General features: G+C 46.3%; 1 protein-coding gene across 3 annotated transcripts in view; it reads right to left on the reverse strand.

Moving 5' to 3' along the window:
- Positions 1–1,728: 1,728 nt before the first annotated feature.
- The window catches only part of WIPF3 (WAS/WASL interacting protein family member 3), an 81,335-nt gene continuing 70,692 nt past the window's right edge, over positions 1,729–12,371 (reverse strand). Inside the window, exons 8-9 of one of the 3 annotated variants that reach the window (XM_033088664.1) lie at positions 5,923–5,999; positions 1,731–3,967 (exon numbers count right to left, since the gene is read on the reverse strand). In XM_033088664.1, the coding sequence (XP_032944555.1) occupies positions 3,944–3,967; positions 5,923–5,999 (101 nt within the window). In that variant the 3' untranslated portion in view covers positions 1,731–3,943. Of the gene's footprint in view, positions 3,968–5,922; positions 6,000–12,371 lie in introns of all 3 variants that reach the window. The other 2 variants (XM_033088667.1, XM_033088665.1) reach the window with 2 other exon arrangements.

Here is a 12,371-nt window from a genome sequence, read left to right on the forward strand (position 1 = left end):
TTGGCCATCGGCTGTTACTGGTGAGCCATTAGCCACTGAAATAACTGCTATGGCTAAGCTAGCAAGCGTAGATTGCAGTTAGCAAGTGGGGTCGGTTGGCAGAGAAGTGAACGGCAGATTGTGGAGTGTGTGGCCCCTGCTTCCTGTGTCTCCAACCCAGCCGCCAGAGAGAATAGAGAAGTATGACTCCCCTACCTATGGCTCCGTGGGTGTTCCTTTTTGACCCCACCATGTCCTGCGTTCTTATGCGGGGAGCGGGAGCTGAGACACCACATGACACCCCGCGTGACACAAGGACACCAGTCATATTGGATTAGGGGTTCACCCTACTTCATATGACCTCATCTTAACTAATTACATCTGCAATGACCCGATTTCCAATTAAGGTTTCATTCTGTGGTACTGGGGTTAGCACTTCAGTATATGAATTTCTGGAAAACAATGACCCCCAGCAGAACAGAGTCACGAAGGAAGCCAAAGCCTCCCAGGGCATGGAAGTTGCTTCTGGAGTCCAGAGCCTTCCCATTAGGTTGCTCCCCTCATCCCTGAAGGCACCATGTCTCCCACCCTTAATTCCATAAGTGCCTAAGATTATGGCTACTTGACCACCCTCCACAATCAATGACTTTTAAGTTCACCATCCACTTTGTCAATGATCTCGGGCTATTGTTTTTCTGTTCTACCCAGACGGGCTCCCTTAAAGAGCTTATCTGTACCTCCACTAATAAGAGAGCTGATAAAACAAGTCAGGTCCTTAACTAATTTGGATGCAAAATGTGTAGCCGCTAACTTTGAAATGAGTTTCTAGATGAGATTTATTTTGGGAAAATCTATGAATTTTAATTACTGCTCACTTTTTCTCCAACAGCAGAGCTACTGGAGTGTGGTCTGAGCAGCTCAGCAAACGTCTATAAATGGACTGCCTGTGGTGCAGCCAGCAAGAGCTCTGTTTGCGACTGAGCATGTAATGAGCACACCGGTCGTGCCCCAGTGTGTGGGGTGTGCCAACACCCGGGTCAGGGTCAAAGGCTTGTCCAGGCATTATGTCACTGAATCTTCACCACTCTGTGCTCAGGCACATATTTATGTCTCCATTTTACAGATGAGAAAACTGAGGCACCGACTGATTAAGTAACTTCCCCAGACTTGTAAGAGGCAGAACAGAGATTTAGGTCCATGTTTGCCCCTGAGCCAGCTTACCTAGCAGGTACACCTCAGCTCCCTTGTACCAGGTTCCAAAGAGTACACACCTGACAGTACTATAACGGAAATTGGGATGACACTGTTCCATGTGGGAGATTTTTTTTGAGGGGTTTGCTAACTTGGGGAAGGGTGCTATGGGTACTTTAGGTTGAAAGTTGTTCCATTTTAACACACATTAGAGGAATTTATAAGCAATGCTCTCTACCCATGTTATAGTAATAAAACGGAACAGAGTGTTATCTACTTTTTCAAAAATACATTTGAGAAAGTTTTTCCCTTGGTTGGTTTTTCCAAATACCCATTAGCTTAGTTAGCTCACAAGCACCAGAAAAATATTATGACAAAACTATGACTTTGTTTTTTTGTCAGAAACGTCAGCTCAAAAGAGAAACGCACCGATTCTAACACAGGATGTTACAACAAGTGTTGGGTGCTGTGTAAAGGTCCTTTTTGCTGTGTCATTCTTAGAAGCCCTTCTAATCCTTAAAACTGCTTGGCCGAGATGAGTACTGGTAACCAGAGATGGGTTTTCATAAGGAAACGACCAGAAGCATTTCCACTTATTGAAGTTTATTAGGTACAAAGAAATGAATCTGCTGAGGGAACATCCATAAATATAAAATACACGTAGAACACCGGGGGAGCACAGGTGAGTGTCAGCGAGAGTATGCGAGGACGGTTGGGGTGCTGTGACACAGATGCTCGTATACGTGAGTGTATAGTCAAGGGACAAACCTTTGTCCTGCCAGAGGGGCTCGGTGTACCAGCACATGTTCATAGTGTCTGAATTCAGTGACAGGTCTCCAGGAGAGATGCGATGCCAGATTCCTGAGATTTCTCGCTAATTGCGATTTTTGGTTTCTGCTCATTCCTTCTCTCCGTCCTTGAATGGTTGTATTTTTAATTTCTATCCCAGGGGTACAGAACACACTCATATACACAGCTCATCGGGGCAGGCAGTGCATGCTGAGGGTGGGACTGCCTTCGTGTAAAGCCTTCTTAACCACGATCATTAAAACCTTTGTAGTCATTTTGTACAACTGGGAGGGAGGTGGAGTGGATCCTATTATAATTCAGAAATTCTGACCTTTCGGAAACCTTCACAGAACCAATGAAACAAATCAGCGATGCCCAGGGCTGATGACCTGGAAAAACTTCTTTTCCATTGATTTAGCTGTTACAATTTGGCATGATGTATTCCCCAGAGAAGGGAACTTGACCTTGCTCACTTGCTTCTATCTGGACAGAGGAAGCATGATAATAATGTAGGATAGCATCTTAGGCTTTACTCCAGACCACAGCTAGGTGTATGTGGTCACGTGTTTGCCCAAACCCTCCTCTCTGTCTACTTTTTTGGGGTGGCTTGGTCTGGGCACGATATCCTTGAGGTGGGAGCGCATGAGTGGATGGTTCCAAAGGAAACTTATTTTTCACTGCTCTTCCCGCCTCTCCCTCCCTGATTTCCTTTAATCTGCAGCTATTTTGAGCACAGACCAGGGATCATTTTGTTTCTTTCTATTTTGCCCCCTTCCTCTGTCACAGCCTTCCTCTCCAAGGACAGGGAGCATTTGGGGTCATGTGGCAAGTAGCTCAAGACAAAGGGTGTGAGAGCAGCAGTCAGAGCCCATCCTGACATGGTCCATATTCAGGGGTGGCCTAATTTACACAATGCTCCCCCCACAGAGAGGTGACCACCACGGGGAACAGGAGGTTAGGTTCTCTCTTTAGCTCAGAATTTAGCGAGGTTTTGCCTGATAGCTGGTTCCAGGTTTCCCAAGGGTCGGGACGGAGGAAGATTATTTCATAATACGTTTCGGTCTACACTTTTTCAAGTCATATTTTCCATGGAAATCCTGCACTTGGGGTGAGGTTGAGGGAGACCTCTGAGATAGGATGAGTAATTTACTCTAATCATGAGTTATGCAGGTTTCTAACTTGCAGGGGAAATACCGAAATCTCCTAAAGCTCACCCACCTCGCCCTGACAGCCAGGATGGGCCTGGGAACGTGGAGGGAACAGGAGGAAAGTCTCGGGGACTTGGGCGTAAGGGGCACTGTAAACAGAGCATTGGCTACTCGTAGGATCATTCAGTTACAAAAGGGGCCCTGTAGTCAGCATTGGAGGGGCCAAGTCCACTCCTGCCTTTATTTTGTGTTATATTTACATTAGGCAGCGAAAAAAAAATTCCCTGTACTGCAAAAACGGAAGCGAGACATGGCATCTCGTTCACTGGAGGTTGTGTGGCATTGTCTGGGTGTAGGGACACACACTACTCTGAGTTGCGTCATTTATAAGGCATTATTTGGTTTGATTTTGCAGTTTGTACGCTGAGCATATAAAATCATGCCGATAAGAAGCCATTGTGGATACTATGACTTTGGGACTACTTGCAAACCACGGAATCTTCTAAAAACGGTTCCGAATCTAGGAAGGGCCAGCCTGCATGCATATTTACAGTCATGGAATGGACACAGTGGGTGGGGACAGGGCTCTATCTGCACTGACCGACGAATGCCAAGATGCATTTTACAAAATGGAGAAATGGTGTGTGTGGTTTTTTAAAAAATAAACGTTGACTACAATACTGATTTAAAGCCTGTGCAAACCACGTATTTACAATAAATAAATGCTCCATTCAGAGCCTGTATGTCAGATGAATTACAACTTGAGTATGGTGAGGTTCAGACCGTTCTCCTGGGGATGCCCAGGTGCTCACAGGGTGTTGGCTTCATCTGTCTTCTCACCGGAGTGTCTTTAAAGATATCTGTGGAGACATGACAACGTTGCCAGGTGGGTTTAGAGGACTCATTGCACACAAATCACCAACCCAGGGCTGGGCACCGAAGCTTTTCCTCATTCATGCAAGGCTGCCAGGGCCTGACGGTCCCATCGTATGCAAGGAGATGATTTTGACCCAGGGGGTTGTGGGTAGAAAAGGGGATGAAATGGGGATGTGTAGGTCATGGCATGGGTGGACCTCAGGCCATCTTAAAACCATTTAGAGGACTGAGAACCAGCAGAATCACTAGAGAGAGGTCAGGAAAAGCAAAGAACATGCTGGAGAGCCCAAGACAAGGCAATGGGGAAAGAGAGAGGGCCTCAGGCCTTCAGATTTCCAGCCCACAGCTCCCATCCATGCCTGGATCACCTGGATCCATAAAAGAGCCCCCTCGGGGGCGCTGTTAGCTCTGTCTGGAACCCAGTGATTTCTCTCAGTAACTGTTTTTGTCGCACTGAAGTGAAAATGAATTAAGATGGCGTCCAGCTAGACATAAAGAACCAAGAGAGACTTTATAGTTCCGTCCCTGATGGGATTTTTCCGGGCACAGGTGATTTAGGTGTGTGCCTGCCACGAGGCCAGCGATCAGACACTGTCCAGTGTGCGATCATCTTTGCCATGTTTGCAGGTGAGGGTGACTCTAACGTGCCAGGAAAAGCAGTGAGGTATAGTGGAAGGAACTCTGGATGAGGAGTCCGAGGTCTGGGCCTGTGACCTTAGACATGTTCCTTAGCCCTTGGAGTTTGGTTTTCTCATCTGAAAAATGGCTTTAACGGTTCTCTCTCCAGCTTACGTCACAGGGTTAATGAAAGGCTCAAAGGAGATAACATACGCAAGTTATCTGAAAAATGGAGAGCCATATAACGTAGGGATGATTATTTTGATTATGACTGTATTTTTCTGATCACAGGAGTAATATCTTCATTGTAGAAAATTCCAAAATTGCAGAAACGCACCAGGTAGAAAATAAAACCCAGCCATGATCTCTCAGAGCGGATTTAGTCTCCTTTTCCCCTCTGCATATGTACATGTACTTCTGCCTTCACTGCAATCATATGCCCATTTTTGAGCCTGTGATTATCTGAGAGTGGTGATTGCAATTCTGGGATGAGCCATGGCAGAAAAAGGGGCTGGTGTTTATCCTCCTTCAAGGAAGGATCCCAGCTTCCAGGAACTTCGTCCTTTCCTTCTCACGTCACTTTCCCTAAGGGTCCGTACAGCTGCAGAAAGGCCAGTTTAGCAGCAGGCCACCCTCTTTGTCACACAGACTTCTGAAGCAGGAGGAGGCCAGGGTGGGCCTGAATGCATGTTTTCAAAGAATAACAAAGGGCCTTTAAAGATGAGACTGTATCGCGTGTCATGAGAGACGTCATCTCGGCTCAGGGTAGGAAACACTGTCCGAGTTGCCTCGTGTGAGAAGAAGGGCATTGCTTCAAAGAGTGTCTTATCTATTGCACAAGCGCCTATCTGGTTCCCCTCCCAGCTTTCTTCTAGCCACCAGGACTTGAATTGTGACTACATTTGGCCAAAATAAATGATAATGTTGATGGGGACACCCTCCACCAATGGTGCTGTAAGAAACCATGATTCCATCGATGAGACAGAGCCCTGAACTATGTTTCATACGTGTTATTGAGTTTTTCTCCTGGGCTTCTCAAGTCATCGTGATGTGGGAAGAATGAATGGGGAGTGAATGAGATGCCTGTTGCAGAATGGCTCCCAAGGGGCTCTGGTCACCCAACTTGCTTGTGTAGGTAGTAGTGATGCCAGAGATTTTGAAATTGTTAAGTGTCTCATTATAGATGGAAACAAAGCTACACCCAGTGGCTTGCCCTGAGGAAAAATGTAAAGCTGTTGGGGAGAAAGCACACCCTTAACATCTTTGTGCTCCCTAAGGAGAATTCCTGGCTTTATATTCAGACACCTGAGGGACGTGTCACCTGAGCATTTCTGCCTTTGATGTCATCGGAGCTCTGTGCAGCCGCCTCGGCATGGAGCCAGGGACCAGGTGTACGGCCTGAAAGAAACAGGAACAATCTCACCATCTGTTGGCCCAGGGACCGGCTGTGTGCTTCACAGAGAAACTCAGGCTAAACCGGCACTTACAGCAATGGCAAAAGAACCAAGGGTAACGTGAGCCAGTAACCCTGGAACCTTCAGGCTGCTGGCCCTGGACAGTGTGTTTCCACCACTGCTTCTGTGTCGCAGACTATGGATACAGAGGCATCGCGTTCAATGTGCTGGGAGGAGGACAGGTCACGAAGGCCTGTCATCTCCAAGCACGTGACAGCTGCTTAGCTCAACACAAACCACCCTCTCCAGGACCCCAGTGTGCCAAGCCCTCGGCTCGGGGCGGGTTAAAAACAAAGGAGCAAAAGGTAAGTATGTGTTGACGTAAATCAGGCTCTGTTCCATGAGGATCCAACTCATTCTCTGAAAAATACTATGTTTAACTATTATACAAATTATATACGAGTACCTCCTTAGATGGTTTTCCCTTATGAGATACCACTAGAATCTCTAAGAATTCACAAAGCAGAGCCATTCTGCTGAAACAGTCCTTCGTGTGGGCTGTTTACTCACACTAGAGTATCTCAGATTCACTAAAACGGTGGTTTTCAAACTTTGGGTAGCACAGTTGTAGCAAGAAATGCTGTTACGTCTCTAACCAACGCCACACATCTCCTGCACTCAGACCAGCCTGAGTGACCTCCAGTAAACGCTGCTGCCTCCTGGTAAACGATGGCTCGCCCCTCCCGGTTAGCTGCTCCCTACAGAGAGGCTCTAAACCTCTGTGCTGGGGTGAAGCAGCGGAGGCCCAAAGGCCAAGCTGGCTTTGAACTTTATTTTTTATCATTTGTCAACCAAGCCAGCCATGCACCTTTTCCCAAGCACAGAGATATTTTCATGTCAAAACAAAAAAAATCCATTTTGTAGCCAACCAACAAAAGGATGAATACTGCAGGAATAGAGGAGAATGCCCAGAAAGGATTTACGAACTTGGCTGGCCATTAAAGCTGGCTAAAGTCTCTTTGAGAACCTCCAGAACCCCCAGAAGCCTTGGAGTGCAATCCCCATGGACTGGGCAGCTGGGTTAGCAGAAAGGTGGACTCCTAGGAGAGGCAGATCTAACAATCAGCTCTGGGCCAACATGGTCTCTCCAAGGTACAGTCCACATGGCCTAAGATGGAGAGGTACCAGTGTGTGGTGTCGAGAACACCGGACATGGAGCAAAGAACCTCAACTGGAGCCCCAGCTTTGCCATCAGCTGTGACCAGGGGCAGGTCACTCTACTTCTGCCTCAGTTTCGTCAGCTGGACAGGAAGGAGTTGGGCTGGATGACCTCAAAAGGCCTTTCCTGCTCTAACACTGGAGGCCTAGAATAGTCGCTAATTGAAGGAAATGACAGGTTTCATTGAAATGATAATTCTAGTACCTGCCAGATCTAGACCTCAGAAATTGAATATCTGGCTTTTCCTCTCCTTTCCACTGTCAATGTCACCATTGAGGTCGGTCTGAGGGACCCATCATTCCTTCCTCAACCACATCCTGCTTGGAGAAAACTGAAAAGGGGTCACCCTACGTACCATGGGGGGTCATTTCTCCCTCCACAGGCGCTCCCACCAGCGGGGGGGCTGATCATATTCTCTGTCCCAATAATTTGGAATTTTACAATTCATTTTAATGATTATTAAGAGTAATATGTATTTATTCTAGAAAACTTGGACAAAACAGTGAAGCATAAGGAAAATAAAAATCACCGAGCATTCCACTATTGAGTGTAACCACTTTTGACACTGTAGTCTGTATTTCTAGCCTCTTCTGTTTATTTAGTCAACTTCTTCTCCCTCTTCCTTTTCATGTAGATAATTTCTTTTTAGAATTAAATTTAGCTTCTATTTTATGTACTTTTAGTATACTGGGGTTTTTTTGTTTGTTTTGCTTTTACTTCTTAGGTAGAGTTCACATTTTCCCATGTCACTAAATATTCAACGACACTATTTTAATAGATGCAAAGCATTTCCTCCCATGTTTCTGCCTTAATTTATTTAACCTCCTTCTTGGAGATTTGTGCTGTTTTCAAATTTGTTATTCTGTAAATGGTTTGGCAATGTTTATATGTGTGGACATTTTTATTCATTAATTCAACAAGTATTTACTGAGTGTCTGTGTGCCTGGCTCCATTCTGGGAGCTGGAGATAGACCAGGGAATAAAAATGGATGCTGTCCCCGCCCTCCGGGGCCTTATACTGTACTGGGGGAAACAGACAGGAGCAGTTCATATATAAGATGTCAGGAAGTGATAAATGATTTGAAGAAAATGATAAAGCAGCATGAAGAGAACAAAAGTGATGGGGTAGGAAGGGTTGCTATTTTCTATGGAGTGGTCAGAAAAGACCTCTCTGATAAGGTACCATTTGATCAAAGACCCAATGGCGGCAGAGAGGGAGTCTTGTGGATACATAGGGTATGTGTCCTAGAGAAGGAACAGTAGGTGCAAAGAGCCAGAGCAGGAATGTGCTTGGAACATTCTACAAATTGCAGGTGGTCCGTGTTGTTGGAACAAAACGAGGTAGGGGAGAATGGTGGTGGTGGCAGGCAGTTCATGTAGGTCTCGTGAGCCATGATAGGCATTTCTAACAGACTTGGAGAGAGATGGGAATTCACTGGAGGACTCTGAGCGGAGGGTAGCATGACAGGACTTGGACTTTAGAAGAATCACTCGGGCCTCGGTGTGGAGCAGGTTCCTGAAGCATCCAGGTGACAGTGGCTTAGGTCTGGGTGTGAGTGCAGAGGAGTTGAGAGAAATCATTTCAAAGGAGGATGTGAGAGCAGAAGAGAAAGAAAGAAGTCAAAGATGACTGGAAAGTTTTTGGTGTAACAAAAAATGGGGCAGCAGCGAGCATGCAGTGGGAGGGGAGAGTGAAGAGAGGGTGGTCAGAAAATGTAAGCAAAGAAGTGCTTGAGAAGGAGAGAGTGAGGGATTGTGGCTACTGCTTCTGACCACTGGATCTGGCAATGTGGAGGTCCACTGGTGGCCTTGCTAAGGGCTCTTTCCATGGTACGGCCAGGAGAATGCCTGAGAAGACAGGAGGAAAGGAAGTGGAGATGGTGTTGGCTGTAAGAGAAGCAGAGACATGGCCCAGGGGCCAGAGTGGGTCAAAGAGGATATTACAGCATCTCTGTGGGTTCAGAGGAATAGGAACTTGGTGGGTCCAGAGTCACCTGGAAAGACAGGAACAGTGGTAAGAGTGGGGTGCTGGAAGACAGCTTAGGAAGGTGTGTGGTCAACAGTGTATCAGGTGTGAGTAAGGTAAGTACAGGGCAGAGGCCATTACTGCACAATTGCCCTCCACAAAGGGCAGTGTCTACTGATTCTCTCAGCCTTGGGGCAACTAATCCTTTGATTTGATGACATGAACCACTCAGTACTGTGACAGTTCCTGCGGCACCCAGTGGAGTATGTTCTTTGCTAATGGAAATAATTGTGGGTAGTTTTGCTAGAAGTGTAAAGTAATTCTATTTTAAAACAGGAGTCAGACCACAGTGAGATTCCATTTCATACCCATCAAGATGGCTACTATAAAAACAAACAAACAAAAAACCCAGAAAATAAGCAAGTGTTGGCGAGGATGTGGAGAAACGAACCCTAGTGCACTGTTGAGGGGAATGTAAAATGATGGGAGTGGAGAATGGAAAACAGTGTGGTGGTTCCTCAAAAAACTAAAAATAGAATTTCCATAGAATCCAGAAATTCTGCTTCTGAGTATATAGAAAGAATTGAAAGCATGGTCTCAAGGAGATAATTGTACACCCATGTTCATAGCAGCATTATTCACAACCGTCAAAAGGTAGAAGCAACCCGTGTCCACTGGGGGGTAAATGGGTAAACAGAATGTGGTATAGACATACAGTGGAACGCTATTCAGCCTTAAAGTGGAAGGAAATTAAATTCTGACACTTGTTATGACATGGATGAATCATGAGGACATTATGGTAAGTGAAATTAGCCAGTCTCAAAAAGTCAAATATTGTAATGATTCCACTTACAGGAGGTTCCAAGAGTAGGAAAGCTCATAGAACCAGAAAGTAGAATGGTGGTTGCCAGGGGCTGGGGTGAGTGGAGAATGGACTTGTTTAACGGGTACAGAGTTTCAGTTTTGCAAAATGAGAGGAGTTCTGGAGAGTGTTTGCACAACCACGTACTTAACACTACTGAACCACACACTTTAAAGATGGTTAGGATGGCAAAGTTCATGTTATGTATTTTTAAACCACAATTAAAAGTTAAATAAAACAAAACAGCTAACTAAGCCTGAGGGGATCTGTGTGCTGTGTGTGTGTGTGTCAGAAGGAGAGAAAGCAAGCAAGCCGGAGGAGGCAGATGGCGCGAACTGCCACAGAAGAGCGTGAAAACACTCATCTGACAGAACCAGCATTGTCTCCCAGACTATGAAGCCCTCTAATCTTGGGGAACCGAGTCAATGGTGAGCAGGAAGAAAACTGTAAGGAGAAATGTAATCAGACAGGCACGACCCATATCACTCACACGAATATAATTAACAAGGTTCTACCGCATGGCTCACGGGGATGGCTGGAACATGGTAATTTAATTGTGCTAGGAGGCTATGGAAGTATTTTATGTCTGCCAGTGCCACACCAATCTAAAATCACATTTTATTTTTGAAATTGCAAATACCCTTTCTGGTTTGTAGGATGCCCGTTCATTTAATAGGTTTTCTTTTCTTTTTTTTGTTAATGGCGTCTACCTGAGTAGATTCTTTTTTGGTGAGGGGAACCGATTTGAACATTTCTTTGAGATGAGAGGAACACAGCACAGATTGCCAGCTGCGCCCTCCTGTTGAGCTGTGTGGGCATAGCTTTCCTTCTACTCTCAGGGACGAGACTGGGCATCGTGGGCTCAAATCGCAGTAAGTTTAGATTAGAATTTTCTGAGTCTAAAGGTTGGCCTGTCTGGACCTCCTTTTCCCTACGTGTAAACTTTCTTGGGACTTACGATACGCAAAGCACATAGGACAGTGCAAGGCACATCTGAGGTGGTTCACTGTGGTATGACTTACAGCACTTGCAGCAGTAGCACTTACAGTACTACAGCACTTGCAGCGGTAGGTATCACAGTACTACGGTACTTGCAGCGGTTTCACTTGCACTTGCAGTATTACAGTACTTATAGCGGTTTCACTTACAGTACTATAGTACTTACAGCATTATCACTTATAGTACTAGGGGTGTTGTTTAGCATTTTACTGACAGTTCTTCTCTGCTAATAGGTTCTAGTTCCCAAGCCTTAGAAGGGACGAAAAGTCCTTCATGTTAGGTGGGAACACATCTCCTTGTCTTCTTCTCATATGTAGGTACCTCCCGAGGGTAACACTCCTGGCCTCCCTGTACCCTCTTTGCTGGTGAATTGAGGAGAGGGGACTAGCCACGCACACTCTGGCCCCCCTGGGTCCTCTCTTTGAAGCTGTGTGTTTGTGGAGGGTATTTATTCTCTGCTCTCGGGGCCACACAGGATGCTCTGTGAGGTAGGTGCCGTGGCTGCAGGAGAAGGGCCAACTGGTCCCCTCCCTCGTAAGTCACCCCACCTGGGTGAGGCGCTGAGCCTCACTGCGGGGCACAGTACTGGGGAGTCTGCCGTTACTGCACACCTAAGCCGTGTCCTCCAATAAAAACAGTGACGCTTGGATCTTCCTTTGTCTCGCTCTGGTGAACATTTCACATGACGGGAAAGGGGTGTGATGTAGCGACACTCTGCCCCACCAAACCTAACACCTCAGGCAGCTTGTGTGGCTTATTCCCCCCAGGCACCTTGTGCCCTTATAGACCACGTGGGACTTGCTGGTAGTTCCCCAATACTCCAAGCACCATCGTGCTTAGAATGTTACCTCTCTCTATGACTTCAGGTCCCCACCCTCCATGCCACCTTCACACCACTGTGGTGCCCTAAGTGATTAAGACACTCCATTGTGACCTAGCTGATTTCTCACTTCTGTCCCTGGAGTGCGCATGGTAGGTGCTTGATGGGAGGGACCTTGTTTCTTACACTTGTCTCTGGAGTGAGCATGGAGCCTGGTGCATAGTGGGAAGTACGTGCCCATTTGCTGAACTTGAACTGAGGAGACACACAGCACCTCTCTCCTCCCAAGCATCATGGTCTATTTAAACCATAGGTGGGCGCGCTTTCCCTCTGTCCTTCTTTACCCTTCTCTTGTTTTTCCCTTTCTCTTAATTCAGAGAAGTAGTCTTTCCATATTATTTTAAAAGCACACACGGTCACTTCTCTCTAAATGTGCAATCCCACAGGCCAGCAAAGAAAGATCTGCCCCAGGTTGACTCCAAGAGGACCTGTGACCTGAGCAGGGAACAA

This window comes from Rhinolophus ferrumequinum, chromosome 20, assembly GCF_004115265.2.
Source record: "Rhinolophus ferrumequinum isolate MPI-CBG mRhiFer1 chromosome 20, mRhiFer1_v1.p, whole genome shotgun sequence".
NCBI lineage: Eukaryota > Metazoa > Chordata > Mammalia > Chiroptera > Rhinolophidae > Rhinolophus > Rhinolophus ferrumequinum.